General features: G+C 34.7%; 1 protein-coding gene across 2 annotated transcripts in view; it reads left to right on the top strand.

Moving 5' to 3' along the window:
- Window positions 1–25607, top strand: part of LOC148952096 (poly(A) RNA polymerase, mitochondrial-like) — a 58797-nt gene that overhangs the window by 8007 nt on the left and 25183 nt on the right. For both annotated transcript variants that reach the window (XM_089088844.1, XM_089088843.1), the window contains exons 2-3: window positions 8379–8578; window positions 23151–23378. In XM_089088844.1, coding sequence (XP_088944970.1) covers window positions 8379–8578; window positions 23151–23378 — 428 coding nt within the window. The remainder of the gene's footprint in view (window positions 1–8378; window positions 8579–23150; window positions 23379–25607) is intronic.

The raw sequence follows: 25607 nt of genomic DNA, 5'->3' as shown, positions 1-25607 counted from the left end.
GCTCTTAAAAAGTGAACTAGAACTTTCAATTTCTAATCAAATGATCCATCTATGAAGTTTATACAAGCACCAATTTCATAAGAACCATACATGCCTTCAGGGCATAACTTAGAATGCCTTCTCCTGGGCCCTGGGGGGTTGTATTGACACCAGAGTTTTCTTATCTGACCTCTGAACTATTTTTAACAAAATGTGTATCTCAAAATTTTCATCAGATGGGTTTGGAAAAAGAAGGCGTGGCGGGGGGGGGCTAATTGCCCTCATCTCTTAACATTAAAAAGTGAGGTCAAACTTTCAATTTCCAATGAAATGAGCCCTCTCTGAAGTTTATACGAGCATCCCTTTCATAAGAACCATATATGCCCCAGGACATAACTTACAATGCCTGCCCCGGGCCGTGGGGGGTTGTGTTGACACCTGAGTTTTTGTTATCTGACATTTGAACAATTTTTAACTTAATGGCTATCTCAAAATTTTTATGCATTTGGGGAATAGGGCATGGGGGGCTATTTACTCTTCAATCTATTTTGACTCTCAATAACTGAACTCGAACTTTTGATTTCCAATCAAATGAGCCCTCTCTGTAGTTTTTACGAGCATCCCTTCCATAAAAACCATATATTCCCCCAGGACATAACTTACAATGCCTGCCCTCGCGCTCTGGGGGGCTGTGTCGACCCTGGAGTTTTTGTTATATTGTCTTTGAACTATTTTTAAAAAAATGTCTATCTCAAAGTTCTTATCAGATCTATTTGAGAAAAAAGGCGTGGGGGGGCTGGTTACCCTCCGATATCTTTTGGTGCTTAAAAGTGAACTAGAACTTTCAATTTCAAATCAAATGAGCCCCCTGTGAAGTTTATACGAGCATTCATTCCATAAGAACCATATATGCCCCCAGGGCATAACTTATAACCCTTGCCCTGAAGACTGCAGGGGGAGTGTCTTGCTCAAATATATAATTTCCAGAACTTTCAACTATGTTAAACAAAATGGCTATCTCAAAATTTTGATTGGATGTGTTTGGGGAAATGGTGGTCTCGGAAGCAGTGTCAGTTGCCTTCTAATCACTTTTGACTATTAAAAAAGGCACTTGCCATTTAATGAGCCGTCTCTGAAGTTTATACAAGCATTCCTTCCATGAGAACCATATATCCCTCCAGGGCATAACTTATAGCCCTTGCCCTGAAGTTTGTGGGGGGAGTGTCCTGCTCAAAGATAATTTCCAGAACTTTCAACTACCTTAAACAAAATGGCTATCTCAAAATTTTGATTGGATGTGTTTGGGGAAATGGTGGGTGTGGAAGGGGTGTTAGTTGCCTTCCAATCACTTTCAACTATTGAAAAGGGCACTAGCCATTTAAATTTCCAATCAAATCAGCCCTTTTTAAAGTTTCTACGAAAACGCTTTCTGTAAAAACCTTATATGCCCCCAGTGCATAACTTACAATCCTTGCCCTGAGGGCTGTGAGGGGTTGTCATCCTCAAAGACCTAATTTTCAGAATTTTCAACTATGTTGAACAAAATAGTTATCTCAAAATTTTTACTGGATGTGTTTGGGGAAATGGTAGGCGTGGAAGGGGTGATATTTGTCCTCCAATCACTTTCGACTATTAAAAAGGGCACTAGCCTTTTGAATTTCCAATCAAATGAGTCCTTTTTGAAGTTTCTACAACAAAGCTTTCTATAAAAACCTTATATGCACCCAGGGAATAACTTACAACCTGTGCCCTGAGAGCTGTAGGGGGTTGATTGGATGTGTTTGGGGAAATGGTGGGCATGGAAGGGGTGTTAGTTGCCTTCCAATCACTTTTGACCCTTAAAAAGGGCACTAGAACTCTCGATTTCCAATCGAAGGAGTCCCCTTTGAAGTTTATACAACGACCCCTTCGATATGAAGTACCTCTGGGAAAAAAATAATAATAAATAATAAAACATTGGAGCTGGTTGGCCTTTACTATAGGCAACGCTATAGCGTTGCCTCTGACTAGAAGTAATAGGAATGTGGTCTGAAACTTGAAATTTTGAAAATACCTAAACACAAAACATATCAAGATTATAGAATTAATTTAAGTAAACCTAGCGGATTTCTATTGAACCTTAGAATCATCACCAAATATTCCGCCTTGAAAAGAAGCCCCAATAGAAGCTGAAGAAATACTGCAATTTAACTCAAAATTAACATCACCTACAATCAAACCGGGGATTTTCAGTTTAAGGACATCACAAAGACATGAGCTAAGTTTTTATTTATTGTCAATGTAAAATATCTCACAAAATCTTCATCTTTGTAATTTGAGGGTAAATATACATTTCTTAATATGGACTTGCCTACTCACGCAGCTAAAAAACTATCACTTGAAAAGAAAACACTTGAATTAAGATTTGATGCCACATAAGCAGCAATACCACCAGAACTAGACCCCGGTGCCGTGCCGATGAGGGAAGACTGGCGGCGACGGGGCCAAAAACAGCAGCGGCAACGCGTCGCCGGTAAGATGTCGGCGGCGCACCGTTGGTGCGATCAATGTTGACCGCAAACATAAATGTTTTCATCAGTCTTTCTCAAAACACAGCTTAAATTTACAAATTTACTTTCTTTTTTCATTGCCAGTACACTTTCATAAGGTACTCCACCTAGTAGCTACTGGTAGCAACCAAACTGTCATATTCTTGTTAAAGTCTCTCACCTCCCTTCATCCTCCATTTTGTATTTTTTTTTTTAAAGCAGCCATATAATGTTCTATAAGATCCGTCTCTGCTTTAAATTAAAAAGAATAATTAACTTTTTGGCATCCCTGCTTTCAATAAAAAAAATCAAGATTTTATCATTTAAATATAATACTTCCCTACCCCCCCCCTCTGGATACCACCTTAATAGGATACAGTCTCTGCTTTAAATTAAAGATTAATTAACTTTTTGGCATCCCCACTTTAAAAAATTAATAAATTTGAGATATTATCCTTTAAATATAATACTTCCCTAACCCCCCCCCCCCTCTGGATACCACCTTGATAGAATACCGTCTCTAATTTAAATTGAAAAAAAATAACTTTTTGGCATCCCTGCTTTCAATAAAAAAATTCAAAGTACTATCACTTAAATATAATAACTCCCTATACCCCCCCCCCCTCTGGATACCATTTTGATAGGATACCGTCTCTGCTTTAAATTAAAAAACACCAAAAAATAATTAACTTACTGGCATCCCTGCTTTAAAAAAAATCGAGTTATTATCATTTAAAATGATAGCTCCCTACCCCCCCCCTCTAGATACTACCATGATAGGATACCGTCTCTGCTTTAAATTAAAAAAAAATATTTAACTTTTTGGCATCCCTGCTTTCAATAAAAAAATTCGAGATATTATCATTTGAATGTAATACCTCCCTACCCCCCCCCCTCTGGATACCACCTTGATAGGATACCGTCTCAGCTTTACATTAAAAAAAAAATAATTTACTTAATAATTAACTATCTCACTATATGGTTCAAACAAACACGCGAAATAACGTTAAAAAGCTTCCTTGAAAAAAAAAATTTCAGGGTGTGAGTAAAGGGGTACAATGACAACAACAAAAATGTCAAAATTATTCAGATATACCTCAAATTATTGGAAAACTGAGTCATAGATTCGCCATGGCATTCAATAATATCCAAAGAATCTAATTAAAAGGGAGCGCACACAAAAGCCAAATTAGGCCAGTAGCCTATGAGAAATTGCAAAATGCCCAAGACAATGAACAAGTCCCAATGGGCCCTGGGTCTATCAAAATATTTCAATGGTTTCCCAGGGAATTTGATATCATTTTTTTCCATCTCCACTTTAAGTGAAAAAAATAATTATCTTTTTGGCATCCCTGCTTTCAATTAAAAAAAAGAGGTATTATCATTTAAAAATGATAGACCCCTATCCCCCCCCCCTGTATAGGCAATAATTTACAAATTTTTTTATGAATTATATTGTTGGGTTAACTTCCGTTTCCATCTCTAATTCCCCAACCTTGTACATAGCTTAGTCTAAAGCTAAATTTTGTCTCGATAGAAGGTTTTTTCATTTGGGGGGGGGGGTAAAAAGTTTTCAGAAAGAAGATTGTATTTCCTTTAATCTGTCAGGCGTTCAACAATTGTGTGTTAAACATTAAGAAAATCTTATCTAAAAACAGCAAAATAAAACAAAGTTCTACAAACTTGTGATTCAGCTGTAGAAACAATCTGTCGACTATCAATTTCAAAATCCAACTGAAGCTGTATAGTAGTGAATGCATTCTATTCAACTTAAAAATAAAATTCTTGACTACAGATGATGTAAGAAATAGCATTGGGAAACTGCATTCGAAATGATTTAATCTCATTTCATAAAGACAATATTTTTTTTGTCAACTTATGAAGAACTGTGTATATTGCAATTGTATCTGTCTGGTTTTTATGCAAAGTAACAAAAGAGACAAAAATTAACGAACATGAGAGTAGTGTAGAACTAAGGTATGCAAAGTAATATTTGGCAGGGAAAGTCACTGGTGATAAATCGCTAGGGGTGGCACCGTGATTGGGTGATTTTCGTGGATTCGGGGAACCAAATTTTTTTCGGGGTGACGCATAGATTTTCGGGGAAATACCCGAAAATTCGGGGATACACCGCTGCGCCAGTGGCGTAGCGACACCTCGGTGGCGGTCAACCGGGCCACTCGTTGGCGGCATTTGGTCGATCCGCCAGCGCGGCGCCGGGATCTAACCAGAACCTCTGCCTTTAGAAGCACTATGCTTAGCTGGGACTGAAAAAGTTTTAAAGTTGGCATTAGTGTCTAGTAAACCAAGGCTGAGGTTACTCAGGAAATGCTCTTGTAAACACAGAATATCATGATCTGTAGCACATTCTCAAGAATAGGTCTTTTTTTAATAAGACCACCATTTAATGTTTCAAAATACAAAGTTGATATCTATTTATCTACTTAGCTGCCCATTAATTGGTATGAGCATTGCCAGGGCATTTGATAATGTAACAAGTGTGGCCAGACACTTTATATGTAATGCAGAACATGTTCCAAATACATGGATCATTCCAGATGGAAGAGTGCTCTGTGGAACCACAGCAAGAGCACAGTTCGTCATTCTTAAAATCAGCAGCTATAGTTCCTTGTTGATGGCATCTGAAACACTGACTGGGTGTGAATATGAATTCCTGGACAGCTAACTTCTCATATCACACCTTCACAAAATTTTTCGAAAACGAATCCAGGTCATTCAGTCATTCAAATTAAATCCTGTAGACATGTGACTTGCCACACTGCAAAGCTTTGACGCATTTAGTAATTATTTTCTCTTAATCTTTTTTTTTTTTCATTTCTCTTGGTAAACCTTTAACTACACTGATGAAAGCAGGAGATTTAACAGAGGCTAAAAGGCCAGGTTGGGCCTTTTTCATTTGGTCAGCAATTGAGGAGGCAGTGGGTTTACTTTTTACTACAATTCTCCATTCTGATGAGGGATGTTTCACCTCTGAAATATCATTTGCAGCTTCAGGACATATTATATAAAAAAAAGGCATCTCATATTGTTGGAATTTCACTTGGTGAGAATATCACGAATTTCGGAATCTTACGTTTTTCTTTTGATGCCACAGTGAACCACTTACTAATGTTTTTCACAGTCTTTTTGGCATCTAATTAAATGTTTTCCAATTTCTAGCACCTGATGGAAAACCTCTTTTGCCTGTAGAATAGTATCGTGACTGAAAAAGGTTTTTGACATAGCAATTATTGTCTCTACTTTGATACCTCCAATCATCAGTCAAGAAATAAAGTTCAAAATTGGATTTAGAATAATTTTCAAGTCGTCCATTATTTTATAACTGCACTCACGGTGGTAATATTCAATATACAGAAATCTATTCCAAATCAGTGTCAAAGTTGTTGCCAGTATATATATATATACTCATTCACCACAGTTGTGTAATTACAACAATAGATTTTACTCTGCAGTATAATCCAATTATTAAAAGAAAAAAAAATAGTTTTTAACTGATCAAAGGCTGTAAAATACCCAATTAATAATCCTTTGTGAAATACTGGCCAAACAATATAAACTGATTTTGATGTTAACAGGTCAAAGATTTGCAAGAGACAAAGACTTTTAGTCCAACTTACTTTTGCAAATCATTTTTTTTTTTTTTTTCGAAATGAAATAAACCAAACACAGAGCAGGGCCAAACATAACAAATGCTGAGCTGTATTACCAATGACATTGTGTCAATGCTAAAATTGAGATTGATTTGTAAAATCCAAGCGTAAGGGTAGAAAAACAAACACGCACTAGTAAAATATATTCAATTAAATTTATTTATAACCTGTCAAAACAAAAAAGGGCGCAAGTCCCCTAAATGACAGAGTACATAAGAGAAACAAAAGAAAAAAGACAAGGAAACTTGAACACTGAACAAAAATAAGCAGTTTTTACAATCATGATAATTATAAACATAATAACAAATCATATATCATAATCACAAGATAAGACATAAAAAAAACTCATAAAAATAAAGAGGACCAATCATGATTTAATTTACTGGCGGAAGATTTAAAATCTTTTGCTCTTTTATCAATAATTGTCGAAGGGAAAATGAGCTTAAATATTTGGTACTAAAAAGAGTTACTAGTCCAAGGGGGTATATGTAAAAGGAATTTAGCAAATTTAAAATAAATCCGATGAACAAGTTTTTTTTTTTTTTGAAGCAGGAAAAAAGTGCCAAATAGGAGACAGAGCAAGAAGATGAGGCAAAGTTAGACTATTATAAAGTTTAGAAAGATGGAAACGACTAAGGTGTGTAACGTTAGAGACAAGTGACGCATAAGCTAACCTTGTCTTTTTTTCAAGATTTTGAATGGCAAGCTTAACAGTTTACTTAATTGAATTTCCAATGGGCATTCCCAGGTAAATAAGGCTTTTAGAGAGGTAGATAAAAGTCTCAGTAAGTTGGAGGGATTTATCAGAGTATCCTTTGAGGTTGAAACCAACAGCTACAGTTTTATCCACATTAAAACTTAAACCAATCTGCTGATATTCTAGTTTTAACTTTGAGAAACTGCTCGCACAACCAGAGAAAGTTCGACTCAGATTTAGGATATCATCAGCATACGTAAGTAAAGAGACGTCTAAACCCCCGTAAATACAGGTGGACTCAATAGAACTTTGGGCTGGAATGACTGAATTATTAAAAAGCGCTGGGGAAGTGAGACCTCCTTGTCTAACACCCTTTAGCACACTAAAAGGCTCTGAACCGCGCTTCATTTTGGCACGAAGATGTTTATACATGTATCGAAGACACCTTATAACTGAGAAGTCAACCCCTCTCTTTAGAGCTTCTACCAAAATCTGGGCAAAAATACATGAATCAAATGCTCTGGCAATGTTTAGTGAACATAGAACAATAAAATCCCAGGAACCTTCCACATCTGCCAGAACCATAAAAAGGGAAAACGGAGCATGCACACTTTTGGGAAATATCTCTAAGAATAATTGACTCAAATATTTTAAAAGTGGGGCTTGAGACGTTTATAGGCCGATACGATCGACAATCATCGAGATCCTTTTTCCCTTTTTTCGATATAGGCGTAATCTGGCCAATACAAAACTGTTGAGGCACAATACTAGAAGAAATAGACATTTGAAAAAGTAACGAAAGGTGCAGCTACAAAAGACTACTACAATGTTCAAAGTGTTTAGCAGATATTAAATCAACACTGGCAGAAGATTTTTTCTTAATTCTTTTTTTAGATTAAACTCAATATCAGACGGCGTCACTATAAAAGCAGAACAAATAGAATTAGCAAGCAAACGGTCAAGCTCTTTTTCATATTTACTTTCTGCAACAAGGTCAGGAGATGAATTTTTATATTTTTGTTTCATAAAATTTTCTTGACGGTGTAAATTCACGATAATGTCTTAAGACATTATCTATGTTTAATCACAAAAATAATTGTAAGTACAATAAAAGTAGCTAATTATGTTTCAATTTTTCATGCCAATGTTCATAGTGGGTCTGAATCTAAGGAAAATATAGGGATATAGAATTCCCTATTTGGCCTGCCAAGTTACGCTGCATTTCCGAATGGGCTGCAAAACCGTTTGGATTTGTTACTCCTGATTTTAAGTTTCTTTTCTTCATTCATAATAATTTCTGCTTATTACCTTATGTAAGCTAGTTTCTTCTTGTTCTAAATTTTATCTGTGCCTTTCATGAGAATTTTTTTTTTAGATTTTGTTGTATAAAAAGAGTGTTTAAAATATCCAATTTGTCTTAATCGTTTTTTCACTGCCTTAGATTGTTATCCATATCTTAAGATTGATTTATCTGATTTCAGAAGTTGATTTTTCTGCTTTCAGCTAAAAAGGCTGCAGATTTAACAGAAGATATTTCAAGGGAAAGTCACACTTTTGATCAAATAATTGGACAAAGAGCTGCCCAAGCCCGAAAGACTGTTGTCATCCAAGTTGGTTCCAGAAAAAGTGCTGGTGATGTGCACAGACTATTGTCCACTTTTGGTGACATATCCAAATTTTATCATTATAAAACACCAAATGATGTATGTATTTCTTGTTATATTATATAGGTGTAAGTTGTGATTTTTGGATCTTAGACAGAATGTCCATAGTAAACTTGCTTGGCCTTTGAGAAATCTTACTCTTGTTATTTTAGTATCCTAGAATAACCATGAATTACTCTTTGTTAGGACAGTAATGTAAAATTGGAATTCCAAAAGCTATAATGTTTTGCATCAGCAATGGTCAATGTGTTAAACAGCATCCATACAAAGAAAAATGTAAACTACACATTGTTTTACCAAAGTAAAGTGAAAGAAGTAAGGATACTGTGTAGACAACATTAAATATATTAGAAAAAATGAAAATTATCAACTTTAAAGGTAATTTAAAAAATTGTTCAAATAAGAATAAAACATGTGTTTGATAATTGTATGCATGTCCAAATTCTTCTGTTTGTCAACCACTGTATATAAATAATAGACAGTATGATCATTCCCTATCTCAACCATTATACAAGCCCGGACCGAGATGCAAGTGCTCCTGAGAACGTTTACACAACTGTAAACACAAGCGACATTCGATTTTTTCACTCGTAAGACAAGTCAGATTTCTCTTGAATGCGAAACTTGGCTTCAACGTTGTAACACTAAATTTTAAAGAATCTAATTTCAAATTAATTTATTCCAATACCTATATAAATATCGGTAATTAGTAGTGCAATGTTATTATTAGATGTTTTTAGGAATTATAAGTAGGTTTTGAAGTATCAAGTTGTTTTCAAAGGTATTTTGAGGAAGTTTCTGCAAATATACGTGTTCCAGCGTAATTGGGCCGCAGATGGCAGATCAAATGAGAGGATCTGTTTGTACACGCGGATATATATATATATATATATATATATATATATATATATATATATATATATATATATATATATATATATATATATATATATAAATATATATACTACGAAAACTTTACGAAAAAGAAAGTTTATTAAAGAAAAGTAAAGGCCATATTAAACTTAAGATCAGTAGAAATAGAAGCCTACAATAATTCAAAATCAAAACGGCCAGAAATTATTATTAAAGAATAAAAAAGGAAATGAGAATAATTGGTGTGGCTGTAACACTGCATACAAATTTACATAGGTGTATATACATTGGGCTGTAATAATGCAAAAGGTAAATATAACATTGGTTTAAGAATCGAAAGAAAAACAAAGAATGAATTTGCAACAATAATCAAGTTATCGGCATATATATATTTTTTTTATGCGCAACTTGTCCAGAAGATGGCACCAGATTTCCTCAGGTAATTTTGCTTGTTCGGTCGTTGGGGGTGGAGCCACCAGCTAAGTCTGGCAATGGTAGAGAGAGCAGCAGAGATGAGACAAAGTATTTTTGTTGTCAACACTTGTCAATACACACCTGGTGCAGCAATATTCTAAATATATGGTGACTTCAAGAACGTACATCATCTACTTACGCGAATGATTAATATTCAAAGTCCTACTATTTAAATCTGGATTTGGATAATCAATTTGAATAAATATCTTGCACTTCTTTCAATCAGATTTTCACGTATTCGTGTTTATGTAACTAAACTGGCTTCCTTGATCAAATTATTTCTTATTTGTCACTTCTGCAAATATCCGCCATTTCTTTTGTGTGATCAGAAGCTGCTGATCAGAAAAGGTAATGAAATCAAACAATTCTTGTAAATGGCCTGATTTTTGGACTCCAAAATGAATTATTGAGGCTTTTCCTTTGGTGAGGCTTTTCTTAGGTACGGTAAGGTTTTTTTCCGGTGGGGGATTTATCTGCAAAGTATAACGGTATCGTATCGGTGCGATACCGATATATCGGTATCTGACTAAAAAAATTCATATCAGTCGGGCCCTAATTAGTAGCAGTATGCGCATAGCACTTTTTGTTTCTTCAACATCCCCTTCGACACACGCTGAAAGTTTAAACTTAATACCATGAACCGTTCCTCAAGCATTTCCGATACGTCCTCTTAACAACCTGTGTAGGCATAGTGTATTTCAATTTAGCTCCACGCTGTTCCGATATTTCTCAAATTTTTCGTTTTAATACCGTTAGTTTTAGTAGCAGCAGTAGTAGTAGCAGTAGAATTACCGGTAGTAGCCTTATCTTTAGTGGCAGTAGCAGTAGTAGAAGTAGTAATAATAGTAGCAGTAGTGGTAATATGAGTAGAAGCAGTAGCAAAACGATGCAAATATTTTATTTTGGTTAATTGAACATCCCCCACCACAAGCCCTGTTAGTTTCAACTTCACAAACCAAACTATTCCTAAGCTATTTCTGTTACGCCCTTTTACGACCGGCATGCAGACGACCCCCCAAAAAAAATCTTGAAAATTTCACCTTCATACCTTTAGGCATAGTTGTATAGTAGTCATAGTAGTAGTATTTGCATTGCTAGTAGTAGTATTAATAGTAATTGCTTTAGTACTAGTAGCAGCAGCAGTATTATGCTATTGCCTTTACAAGTAATTGCAATAGAAGTAGTAGTTGAAGTAGAAGTAGTAGTAGACGTAGCATTGATAGAAGTATTGTAGTAGCGTGCACATATTGTCTTTTGGTCAGATCATTTACCCCTGTTAGCATTCTCAGAAAGTTCCAACTTAATAACCAAATCAATTCTTGAGATACGCTCTTTTGACAATGCGATTGCACACAGCGTCTTTGGATTTAGTTCAAATTTCACCTCGTCATTGTAAATGGAGTAGTGTGGTAGTAGTAGTAGCAGTGGTAGTAGTACTAGTAGTGGTAGTTGCAGTAGTAGTGGAAGCATGCAAATATTCCCTTTTTGATCATTTCCCTTCTCATTTCCTGAAACTTCCAAATTAATACACCCAGTCATTCATGAGTTACGTCCTTTTGACAGTCCATGTACACATACCGTGTTTTGATTCACTTCAATACTCCCCTCAATATTCTTTGAAAGGCTCATCCGAATGCCCTTGTTATTTTTCGAATGTAAAGGTCAAATAGGCACACCTTTCTCAATAACATATACTATATTTAAAGAATGAACGAATTGCCAAACTTGCAGCCCTTAACTTAAAGACTGCGGGGAAGTTGACATCCCCAAAGACATAATTACAGGACATATCATCACTGCTGAACAAAACAGTTCTCTTAAAATTTTGATTTGATGTGTTTTGGGGAATGTAGGCTTGTGGGGGAGGGGCTGGTTGCCCTCCATTCACTTTTGATTCCTAATTAAATAAAAAAAAAACAAGTTTTTTCAAGTGAAAGGAAGAAGCAATGTTAATAGTGTTTCAGGAGTCGTTCTTAAAGAATTGGTACAGAATTCAAACTTTAGCGTAAAGAATGAGGTGTTGAGGAGAAGCAACCCCCTCATATACGTAATAATTTCTGTTTGATTTAAATTTTGATGTTACTTTCACTTGAAAAAACTTGTTTTTTTTTTATTTAATTTCTGATCGTTTTTAAATAATGCCATAAATCTGGCAACACCTCCACGGGAAAATTCCTCCTCCCCACGGATTTATTCTCTAGACAAATCAATCCTGGTGAAAATTTACCCCGGACAATTACCCTTAACATCTCCACGCGCAAAATTGAGCCGGCAAAGGTAAAGCAAGGCATAAGAAGAATTTTGTAAAGGAATTGTGGCTAATTCCCCCAGTGTAAAATTTCCCCTGTAAAAATTCACTCTCTGGAAACTTTCATCCCTATGGAAAATCCCACCAGCAGAGAATTTGCCCCCCCCCCACCCACCCACCTGTAAAATGTATGCATACTTCAAGTAACGAATACTATACGTAAACAATGGACAAATTTTGTAACTTAGACATTTCCCCCTGGGCTGTGGGGGCGGGGGGGGGGGGGTCATGATATCTCCAAAGGCATAGTTATTCAGCCTTTCGACAATGCTGAACAAAATGGCTATTGCAAAATTTTGATCGAACGATTTTGAGAAAAAAGGGGGTGAGAGCCTAGTTGCCCTCCAGTTTTTGGTCACTTAAAAATGGCACTAGATCTTTTAATTTCCGTTCGAATGAGTCCTCTCTCGATATTCTAGGATCACTGGGTCGATACGATCACCCCTGGACAAAACAAACAAATAAACACGCATCCGTGCAAACACGCATAAACACGAAACTTGAAATCTCTACAGTAGGGTTCTCTGATATGCTTAATCAAACAGTTCGTGGTAACGAACTGTAAGTAAGGAGCGACCCGGCTCAATGGTAACTAAAACTGTAGAAAATGGGTTTTTTATACAAATAGATATATCAAAAGAATCAGATTTAAATGCTGATTTCAAATATATAACTTTCATCAAGTTTAGTGCTACCCATCAAAAGTTAAAAGCCTGAGAAAATTTGGCTGATTTTCAAAAAAAGGGGAAAATACCCTCTAAAAGTTATAGAACCTTAATGAAAATCACACCATCATATTCAGCGTATCAGAGAACCCTGCTGTAGAGGTTTCAAGCTCCTATCTACAAAAATGTGGAATTTTACATTTTTTGCCAAAAGAAAGATCACGGATGCGTGTTTATTTGTTTTTTTTTTGTTTTTTTTTTTCCAGGGGTAATAGTATAGACCCAGTGGTCCTAGAATATCGTGGGAGGGCTCATTTGAACGGAAATTAAAAGTTCTAGTGCCCTTTTTAAGTGACCAACAAAAATGGAGGGCAACTAGGCCCCCTCCCACGCTTATTTTTTCCCAAAGTCACCTGATCAAAATTTTGAGATTGCCATTTTGTTCAGCATGGTCGAAAATATGATAAATATGTCTTTTAGGATGACTTAATCCCCGAAGTTCCCAGAGGGAGGGCTAAAAGTTATGAACTTTACCCAATGTTAACATATAGTATTGGTTATTGGGAAGTATACAGAAGTTTTCAGGAGTTTTTTTTTCTGGGTGGGGGAGGGATGGGGGGGTCGGGGGTTATGTTGGAGGATCTGTTCATGAAGGAAGTTTTCATGGGGGAAGGAAAATTGCCATGAAGGGGGCGCCAGACTTGCCAGCATTATTTATTGGTTATTTGGAAGTATACAACCATTTTCAGGAAGGATTTTTTCTGGAGGGGGGGGGGCTAGAGGAGGGGGTCACTCTGAAAAATATTTCCGTGGAGGATGTTTCTTTGGGGTAAGCGAAATTTCTCTGACGGGGGCGCCGGATTTCCAAGCATTATTTAAGAAACGATCAGAAATTAAATAAAAAAGTTCAAGTTTTTTCAACTGAAATGTAAGAAGGAATATTAGAACTTAAAACGAACAGAAATTATAACGTAAGTGAGGGGATTTTCCCCCAAGTCAATACCTCGCTCTTTACGCTACAGTTTTTTTTTAGTGCTGTCAAAAGAGCTATCTATTCTAATTAAACGGCCTTTGTGATTCAGGGGTTTGTGAATCAAAATTTTTTTTAACTTTTAACGTAAAGAGCGTGGTATTGACTAAGGGGAGAACCCCCTCATATACGTAATAACATATACGTAACAAAAAAAAAAACAATAAAAAAACAAGCGGTACGGCTCAATAATTATCGAAACTTTTAAAAACGGAATTTTGATGTCAATAAATGTATTAAATGAATGTGTTTATAATGCTGATTCTAAATATATAAATTTTATTAAGTTTAGTATTACTCATCAAAGGTTACGAACCTGAGAAAATTTACTCGACTTTTTAAAGAGGGGGAAATATCCCCTACAAGTTAAAGAATTTTAATGAAAATCACACCGTCAGATTCAGCGTATCAGAAAACCCTATTACATAGGTTTCAAGCTCATATATGCAAAAATCTGCAACTTTGTATTTTTTGCCAGAAGAAAAATATAGGAATATAGAAGTTAGTTACGTAAGTTAATTTGTAAAGAAATCCATTTAGCAAAAGAAAAGTAAAATTTTTATGCAAATAAAAGCTGCATTAACTAAAAAACGATCAGAAATTAAATAAAAAAAAACAAGTTTTTTAAACTGAAAGTAAGGAGCGACATTAAAACTTAAAACGAACAGAAATTATTCCGTATATGAAAGGGGCTGTCCCCTCCTCAACGCCTCGCTCTTTACGCTAAAGTTTGACTCTGTCTCACAACTTTATTTTTTAAAACAATAAAAAACTTTAGCGTAAAGAGCGAGGCGTTGAGGAGGGGACAGCCCCTTTCATATACGGAATAATTTCTGTTCGTTTTAAGTTTTAATGTCGCTCCTTACTTTCAGTTTAAAAAACTTGTTTTTTTTTTATTTAATCTGATTAAGTGATTTTCATTAAGATTCCATGACTTTTAGGGGGTGTTTCCCCTTTTTTTTCGAAAATGAGGCAAATTTTCTCAGGCTCATAGCCTTTGATGGGTAAGACTAGACTTAATGGTAAGACTAAGACTAAACTTATATATTTGAAATCAGCATAAAAAGCCAAATCTTTTGATATATTTATTGGTATCAAAATTCCGTTTTTTAGAGTTGCCCTCCATGACTTTTGACTCTTAAAAGAGAACTGGAACTTTAAATTTCCAATGCAATAAGTATGCTCTAAAGTTCGCACAGCCACTCCTTGCATAAAAAGCTTATATACCCCCGGGGTATAACGTACAACCCTTACCCCAGGCTATGGGGGGTTGTGTCAACCCCAAAGGCCTTGTTATGAGATCTTTGGGCTGTTTTTGAACAAATGGCTATCTCAAAATTACTATCGGATGCCGTGGGGGGGGGGGCTAGTTGCCCTCCAATCACTTTGACTCTTAAAAAGGGCACTAGAACTTATGATTACCAGTCCAGTGAGCTCCCTCCGAAGGTTATACAATCACTTTTTCTATAAAAAAAAAACCTTGTATGCCCCCAGGGCATAAGTTACAACTCTTGCTCTGAGGGATGTGGGGGGGGGGGGGGTTGTAATCCTCAAATACATAATTCCGGACCTTTCAACTACGCTGAAGAAAATGGCCATCTCAAAATTTTGATTGGAGGTGTTTGGGGAAATAATGGGGTACTGGTTGTCCTCCAATCACTTTCGACCATTAAAAAGGGCACTAGCCCTCTTAATTTCCAATCGATTGAGCCCCTTTCGAAGTTTCTATGACAACTACTTCTATACGAAGTGCCCGGGTCTAGAAGAAAAAAATAATGATAATGAATTGCCAAATTGCTCTTTACTTTGCGCTGCCTATGATTGAATCCTAAATTCCAAAGAGTAATGATTATCTCTTTGCAATATTCTATTTTTTTATTATTATTATTCAAAAATTGACCATAATATTAAAAATATATAAAATCCCCTTCAACTCATATTTCAAACTCTTCTTCTTTTCTTTCCCCTATCCAACATTCTTTGTTCTACACTGAAACATCCTGGATGTAACTCCCTTTATGGTTTCCTCATCTCTTTCGCCCTGTTGACGATGGGTTGGTGATGCCTGATGCAATGGCCAGAATCCAACCGGGTGTTGTTTTTTCCTCTCGTACTCCTGAATATAAAATAAAAAATCAATCTCATTTCTTTCGCTTTTTTTAATCTAAGACTCTCTGCTTAATTGTAATCTAATTCATCACTATTTCACTGTCATTTCCTTTACATTACTTCCTATCTATCATACCTATTACTCGGCATTTCATAGCTTTCTACCTTTCTAATGCCTCACATACCTAATTCTTTCTCTCCTAATACATTTTATCTACCTTTTTCCTTTTTTTTATAAATTTCCCCATTCTTACGATTCTCCTTCCATTAATTTACGATACAATAATTTCCAAATTCACATTCTAGCTATCCACGGCGGGTCGGCGGCTAAAAGCTGCTCCCATTCATTAGGCCTATAACATATAACGTTAAAATACAAATTTACAATATATATATATACATTTTTTAACTTTAAAATACTTTCACTTTGTTTAAAACACTTTTCACTTCATTTACATAAATAAAAAACAAAAAACAAACATAACACCAATTTTTTTTTCAAATAGATCACATTTCATTATATTCTGCTTTTGCTGGGCCTTGCGTTATTGGGTAGCTACAACAATCCTCAAATAAATTTCCCAAAAATCAAACATTTCACAATCCAGGCGAATCGTATCCCCCTAAATCGATAAAATAAACTCCATTAATTCAAATTTAACTCTTCAAATCTAAGACCTCAAATCTAAACTCTATAATCTAAGACTCAAATACTTCAAATCTAAACTCTATAAATTTCTTTTTAAATCATACAAAATCCTATATTATATTCCCTAAAATATGTTCTATATTCCCTAAAATTATATTCAATCGTAAGCCCCATACGTTCTAAATATTCAATTAAGTTTAAATCTTACCTAAAATATAAACTTAAAAATATTTAACAAATCTTGAAGCTAACTATTATAATCTAAAAATTCTAATCAAACTCTAAAATCAAACACTTCATTAAAAGTTCGAAATATTTAACTTAAAATCTAATGCTATTCCATGAATATATATTCCATCTTTCATAGCCTATTTGTTTTTATACCAAAATTAAAAACTCCTTTTTCTAATCTTCTACCTAGATCCTTACCACAAAATGAAAAAACAAAAATCATACAAATATAAAACCTTAAACCCTGTAATTTTTTCTCAACTCTCCTTTTATTTTATTTTTTTATTTTTATTTTATTTTTCATTTTTTTTTTTTACAACACATCCTTGCCCACCAAGACACAAAAACTATTCCCTTCTACTTTGAATCAAACACGTCCTCAATTTTCTTACACTTCATAATCCTTATCCTTTTCCATTCTGTTTCCACACGATTTATCACATCATAATCTTCCTTCTCCTTTTCTTTTCGCTTCCATGTGTAATCACAAAAAAGCGATACTATGTACATTATTGTCCTTATACAGGCCTCATCATCTACTTTTAGTTACACAGCTTTCTCTAAATTAGCTTCATCTTTTTTACCTGTAACACTTGCCAATAAATTCCTCAGTCATGCTACATTTCTTTCTTGTTTTTCACATTCTAACATTATGTGGCATTGCGTTTCTAGTCTTTTCTCGCATAGCTTATATAGTCTATTACTACCACTCATATTCATCCTTACTTTCGACTCTTCTGTGGATAACAAATTATGCATAAAGAAAAACATGTGTTCTTTAACTTTTGGTGGTAACAGGCAAGTTTCTAGTAGAATGAAACTTTTGTCCACCTCTTCTTCACTATAACTACCATTTTCAATTATTTTTAGTAGAGGAAGCTGATTCTTTTTTTCACAATATTCCTTAAGTTTTTCTTTGTCAATTTTCCCACTTATCTCAAATGACATTCCTAATTTTTATATTTAATAAATCTCTTCGAATGTTTGATTATATTTTGGAGGATATTTCTTTTCTTTTCCATGTTTCATAGCAAGCACTTGTTGGTGATTCTTTTTTCCTCATCACTTGTTCCAACATTGTCCTAATGAAAATTTCTTTCATCTTACATTCCACATGTATGACCTGAAGGCTTCCATGATTTCTATGTATGAACATATTGTCTGTTTTCAATTTAGGTGGAAATTTTTCATTCCATATGTACTGGTAAATTGCACTCACAATTTGCTTTAGATGTGGCTTTTTGGGTTGTGAAACAAAGGACAGATACCATAAAATTGGGTTTATTAACCATAATTATTAGATTATGGTATACCATTATCAGATACCATAAATTATTGGGACATAATTCTGTAATCGCAATCTGTGATATTAACTGGCCTCCAGTTGTTGATGTCTTCAGGGCTACCTTTTTTCAGTATTAATTTCATCATCCCTAAACATCTTGATATCATCGTTATTTAGTAATTCATTAAAAATATCTACTAGATGTTCTGCGATTTCTTCGACATGTGTCTTATAAAATTCTTAAGATATTCCATCAAGTCCTGGTGTTTTATTGTTATCCGTCTCCATTATAGTTTTTTTATTTCTTCTTTTCTTAATTTCGCCGTTAGTATATTATTTTCCTCCTCTGGCACTTGATTATATTCAATCTTCCGAAATAATTCGTCCACTCTTTCTTTTTCTTCTTCTGTCTCTCTTGTAAATACATTCTTGAAGAAGGATTTCACTTCTTCCATGATATCTTCCATTTTCTCAATTGTTTCTCCATTTTTCTTTTTAACTCTTAAGATTAGTTTCTTTTGCTTGCTTTTAGTTGTTCATTCCTTATCTGGTCCTCACATTTTGCTCTTATCCTGTAGGCTTCTGCCTTCTGTTTTTCTATTTCTCTTATTTCTAGTAGATTCTCGAAGTATTCCTTATTTGAATTTTTCCCTTCATTTATCTCTTTTTTTTTAGTTCATAAGCCATTCTATAGAGATATTTCAGATACTCATCGCCAGTTTTTGATAATTCTACTGAAATTGTCTTTACCTCTTGCGTAATTCTGGACTTCATCATCTGTTTTCAGTATTAAGGTAGTAACTTGGAATCTTCTTCATTAATTTCTGTATCTTCCCTATCTTTGTCTTACGTTCATCACTTCTTAAGACTGCAGTATTCATTTTCCACGTAGATTTCTTTGTTCTTCCTTGTATCTTTTCATTTTTATTTGTCCCTAACACTACATTGTTGTCCGTGAAAGACACTATCTTGTGTTCTATGTTTGCCATACTTTGTATCAGTACTTTTGATGCATAAACTCTGTCAAGTCTTGCTCCACCTCCATGTTTTCCTACCCAGTTTATTCTTGTAAAGCTGTTTATATTCTTATTTTCCTCCCTGATATCTACCAATTCCAGTCCATTTATGAGCTCGACCAATGCTCTGCAAATATTCTCTTCTCGGGCTATGGCGTCTTTCTTACTTGTTACACAGTTAAAATCTCCAACTGATATTAATTCATCAGTATTTTTGGGGATAAATACTGCAATATCTTGCCAGAAAATTTTTTCTCTTTTTGTCCTGTTTGGGGATCTGGATGGCGCATAAACATTGATATATGTTCTTCTATTTACTACACAACTGATAATTCTTCCTTCTTCGTCAATTCTTACATTTTTTTTGGCTCAAACTGACTTTTATATATCACTGCTACACTACCTCCGCCAATACAAGTGTTTGTTAAGTATTTGTGTTCGGGTTCCATGCTTTTTAAATTATCAGTATCTCTTTCTTGTACAAAAGCTAATTCTATGCTTTCTATCATCAGAAAGTCTCTTAAAAACTGTTGTCTGTTTCTTTGTTTCATTCCGTTTAAATTTAAACTTATAAGTGTTTTAGATTCAACTATATTCTCATTTCACTCTCCTCTTCTTTACCAGTTTTTGCTTTCCTGTTATCTTTTTCTGATCTACTAAATGACGTTGTCATATTCATTTCTACTTCTACCACGTTCACCAATGTGTATTATCCACGTACTCGTCCACCGTCAGCACCGGTGTAATGCTATTCAGTATAGTTTCCATATTTTCGATGTGTTTCAACGTTCCAGATTCTTTCTCTTTTTCTTCGTTTTTCTTAAACAGTCTGTTTTTATTTCTTTTATCCCCCTTGCTGTGATTCGTGGTGTGGATTGGCTACGAGGTCGCATATCTGTGATCTCTGCTTCTTTTTCACTATCTTCATCGTTTTCCGTTGTGTTAGCTGTCTTCCTTTTAGTTTTTTCCTTATTTCTTTCTTCGTAGCCTCTATGTTTTCTGTCTCAGTTCTCTGTTTCTTTTCTAATTCTTCTAATTTTTCTTTCATCTTTTCTTAAGTTTTTATACACCTTTAATCCTTTCGCTTTACTTCTTTTGTCAACGATGGAAATGACACATAATCATCCAGTTCGACTATCTCCCGTTCTTTTCTTTGATTTGTGGCTGCTTTTGATGGAGACACAGAGCAGTCCGCCGCCATATGTTCTTCTTGGTTGCACCTGGTACACGTTCTTATCTGTTCATCATACCATACTCACAATCAGGCACGTACGCAGGAATTTGTTTCGGGGGGGGGGGGGGGCAATTTGGTTCGGGGGGCCAAATCCTTCAAACCCATTATTCTGTGAGAAAAATCAGAAAATTATGGGAAAATGAAAAAAATCGTGAGATTTCGGGGGGCCCGGAGGCCCCCCCCCTGCGTACGTCCCTGCTCACAATCGTAGTCCATCCACAAAAACAAAAGATGGAATGTTCATAGTTATTTTCATTTTCGCTGTAAATCTTGTTTTTGACGTTTCTATATATTCACCTCCCTGTTAGACATCCCTTCTACTCAGTAGCACCGTACTGTACCCTCTCAATGCCTTTTGCACTGTTGACCCTTCCATCTCAGAGGGTACTCCTTCAATTTTACCGTAGCTATGTCTATCCTCGCAGCTTTCAATAATTACATATTTTACTTCTCCACCCGTCGTTGCGAATGGGAGCATTCTGTTTCTTCTTTGCTCCAAAAACTTCTCAAGTTCTTCACAGTTTGTAAGTGTAACAAAGATTGTTTTCTTGAACTTCAAACTTGACGCATTTATGCCTATCAGATTTTCTTTTCGCAAACCTTTCTGTTTCATCCATCTGTGTATCTCAAGTTCAGTTGGCAGGTCTTCATCTGTAAATGCGGCGAAACTCATAAATGCTGTATTTTTTCGTACATATTTCAACGTTTTCCCATCTTTTCCTACAATTCTTGGTACACTCATCTTTTTTTCTCCTTTTTCACAATGCTTTAAACACGAATAATTTAAACTAAGTGAGTGAAATAGCACACACACGCAAAAACAAAGCAAACAACAAAATACTATTAAACAACCACCAACACCACCACTAAAAAACTTCAAAAAAAAAATTAAACTAATTACCAAATTAAATACTTCTGTTTAATCCTTCCAGTGATTATACTTTATTTCAACACTCTCTACACGCTGCCTAGCGGTCCTTGCAATTCTTTGAAATATACACTATTTAGTGACGTTTCATATTCGCACTTAATACCTATCTATCCTGAATATCTTATTCTATTATAAAATAATGTTTCATTTTACCCTCAATTTTTAAAACTAACCCCAAACACTGAGAATACTTAATAATTTTTTCAATTATATAATATTATTTTCGCTAAGGAACGCTCTATATTCGCTATGCTATATTCTATTAAGACAATTTTTTATGATTATTCATTTATTAAGAAAATTACTAAATAAAAAATTAATTCTGTAGCTACTCAATATTAAAAAAAAATTATCAACAATTATTTAAAAACCCTTATTGTTGTAAGTAGATACTTGATACTTTCAATATAATTCAGTTAACACATTCCAGTTGAGTGCAACTGCTAATGTCACTAGCACCCACATTAATAGCTCTGTCACTATTATCTTGACTAACTCCATTCATTTTTTTTTATGATCTGTACTATATTAGATGCGTCATATGTTACAATGCAAAGAACTTATGATTAAAAAAAAAAAAATTCAAATTCCTTTAAAGCATCTTCAATTATGTTCTGGAGATAATTACTTTCAGGATGAGCTTCGATATCTTTTATAGCAAGTGTTTCAGGAACATTTCGATTGCTGTCATTGACAAACATTTGATTTATTGTGAAGTAGTTCACTCTATGCCTTGTTGCTGCAGCCATTTTCAAAACGACAAACTTGTTCTGCCAATTTTGTGTTTTTATGCCCTTATGTGTTTCCACAACTCCGACTCCAAAGAGTCTTACATTGTTTCTTTTACTCTGACTCCACTCAGCAAAAAGTTAATAAAACATTGACTCCACCACTCTGACTCCATAGCCTTCTTTGGGAGGGAATAGAAATTATTTAAATAATAATACTTCTTTAAATAGCAATTTGGGAGAGTATTCACTCAATTCATTGTACAAAAATTGAAATAAACTGATTGAATAGATTGCATTACAAAACCAATAGCTAATACCAGTGAACTTGTATCAAAAAGACCTTTTAGGTTAGTTGCCAAAAAAGCAAAATAGCATTAATTTGATGGTTTTTTTTTACCTAAATGAATTGTTTTTTTTATTATTTTTTATTCAGTCCTGGTTGAACCTATTTGAAGTGATGATTCAAGGACTATTTTCATTTTGGTTTTTAGTTTTACTGACCACCATTTTATTGTGAGTCTTATTTTACTTTTATATGTACTTTGCCAAGGACGCTCCTTGAATATAGAGCCAAAATATTCATTTAGGAATAAAAAATTTCACGGTGTTAGATTAATTCCTCAGTGTTTTACCTTTTATTGTTTGTAAGATATCACCTGAAAAAAGATGAAGATATAGATAGGTCACACACACACCCCCAGAAAAAAATATCTGAGATTAACCAATCTTGTGTTGCAATCTCAATGTTCAATAAAAATGTACCATGTGCTTGTTTTTGTGGCATAAAAAACTCTCAGCTTTTACTTGGTGTTTCCAAGAGTATATTCAGAATTTTTATTTTGGGTGGGGGGCTACAAAAAAACTTAAAAAATTACATCAAAAATTTGTTTATATTCATTTTTGTTATGTTTTTACGAGCTGCGCTTCTTTTTTTGGGGGGGGGACAAATCCAGTGACCTCCCCCTCCCCCTGAATACGGCCTTGGATGCTTCCATATCACATTTTAAGAAAACAAAAATGAGTTTAGATTCGGTTGAGTTAAATTCCAGACTATTCTAATAATATTTATTTGTAGAATTTCATTTTGGCTGAAATGGCTGATAGAGGGACTGCTAGTGAAATATTAAAAAGTGCTGTATATACTCAAGAAGTTTCTGTGGTTCCTGTGAGGTCACGTTTCCTCTGGTTGAAGTCAAATGGCAGTTTAAATCATGAAGAAGTTCCAAACACACCTATTTCAATACAATCCTTTGAACCGCCTGACTCTCAATCATTGACAGAAGCCCTTCTATCGTGTAATGACGTAAATGCTTTTATTTATTTTATGCTGTCACTAGAAATTTGTCATAGATTTAAGTCCTTTGACACTAGCGAAAGCTTCCGATCCATTTTGCCATGTTTGAAACTGTTGTTTATAGGTTTGTTAGATCACATTTTCCATACGTGATGTTCGACAAAAGACAAAGAAAACGAGAAAAAAATAGATAAGCAAACAAGGGTGATTTTCAGCAAGTGAAAAATAAAAAGACAAAGCAAATATCTCAGTAGAGACCTCCACCAATCCATCCTCAGTATTCAAAAATATGAAAGGGACGATATGCAAGAAAATATGCACTAAAACTGCACTAAGATAACTACACTGAACCAGAGAAGTGAATCAGCGTGAGAATAGGCTTTTTTCATCTTTGCCTCTTCTGAAATCTTGAAATATTTATCATATCTCATTGCTTAAAGTTTAATGTGATTCATCTAAATTTCTTTTGTTTTACTTTTGAGATATTCATCTAAAAAAATTGCTATCGCCAGATGGGCCGAACTCTTATTTCTGAGTCAAACACAAATTAGGATAATAATATGAAAACAAATAAAACTAGTTAAATCCAAAAAAAGTTCAAAAGGTCATTAAAAACATAAAAAGGTAGGACAGAACGAACTTATAAAAATAACAAGAAGTTAATTAATTGGACGTTTTATTATTTGTTCTGTAGTATAAGGGACACAATTTTTCGTTTATTGAGATCAATCAGCGAATGGGGGACAAGATAGAAACAGGCTGGGCGAAGTGCAGGTGGGGAGTGCCTTTTGGGGAAAATGTTTTTCATGCAAGGGTTTTCTACTGCAGTTTTTGAAAAACCGAGTCACAACTTAACTCTTCTATACCGAGTGTTTCCAAACTACTTTTTTTTAGAAGAAAAGAATATGAAACTTTACCTACTTCGAAGCTTGTTGGCTCTTTTTTGGATAGATTGAGTTTTATCTGACTCTTCCCGCGAAATGCTAGTGTCCCAAACTGAACAAGCATATTCAAAATATGAGCAGATAAATGAGGTATACATCCTTACAGAATGGAAAGGAGACAAAAAATTCATCCATGAGCTTGAAGAAGGAGATAGCCGTATTAGCTTTGTGAATAGAAGCCTTTACTTAACATTATGGGGCAATTTAATATGAATTTTTGCACAGCCAAAGCATCTTCCACTTGGTAATTTTTTTGCAAATATCAAAATGGCACATAGGGTATCTATGCAAATTATTGGTACAATGGCTAAAAATATAAAATTTCTTAATGTAAAGATATTTACAATTACCCTACTTGCATTTTATGTCTAAAAAACTAAGACACGTATTAGGTGGATACCCCTTAAAATCAGTATTTTTACTTTTTTGAATATTTGATTTCATTGGTAAGCAATTTTCGTCAGCAAAAAGGGCTTCATTATCAATTTTTGAAGACGGGTAATTATCGCTGGATTTCACGACTTAATTGTCTACGGTTAAAACTAGGTCAGTGGGATAAGCTTTGCGTAACTTTTTTAATAACCTTAGAAAATTCTGTCATAAGAGTTCACTAGTGCTTGCTTGATCCAAATCTCTCGAGGGCGTGTAATACGTTTGATGACATATTCTGATCTCAAAAGTTGAACAGTAGAATCTAAGTAATTTTAAATTTTGAGATAAGTAAAAAAAAATTCCTGGTAACGATCTGTAAGTAAGAAGCGACGCAGCTCAATAGTAACCCAAACCCTAAAAAAGAGAGTCTTGATAAAATAGAAACATCAAAAGAATCGAATTATTATGCTGTGAAATATATAAAGTTCATTAAGTTTAATATTACTCATTAAAAGTTACGAGCCTATTGGGGGGGGGGGGTCCACGATGAGAATTTTTTGTGGGGAAGGAAGTTTGTGGGAGTGAGCATTCCAGGGTAAATTTTACACTGGGGGGACTTTGACTGAATTCTAATACAAATTCCTTTTACTTGTCTTGCTCTGTCTTTGCTGACTAAATTTGACATGTGGAGATGCTCCGGGGGAATTTTCAGCGGGTTGGAATTACCTTGAGGTTTTTTCCATGGAAAGGGGGATTTCCATAGGAGAAATTCTCCATGGGGAAATTTTCTGCGGGAGCAACTTTCCACTGGGTGTGGGGAGATTTCCGGGAAAATTTTCCCACGGAAGGAGGGTTTCCGATATAATTTGAGAAAGGATCAAAAATTAAAGTCTATCCTTTGAAAGGATCAAAAATTAAAGGA

This window comes from Artemia sp. Qi Xiang Cuo, chromosome 5, assembly GCF_049724085.1.
Source record: "Artemia sp. Qi Xiang Cuo chromosome 5, ASM4972408v1, whole genome shotgun sequence".
NCBI lineage: Eukaryota > Metazoa > Arthropoda > Branchiopoda > Anostraca > Artemiidae > Artemia > Artemia sp. Qi Xiang Cuo.
This window is presented reverse-complemented; position numbering and strand designations above follow the sequence as displayed.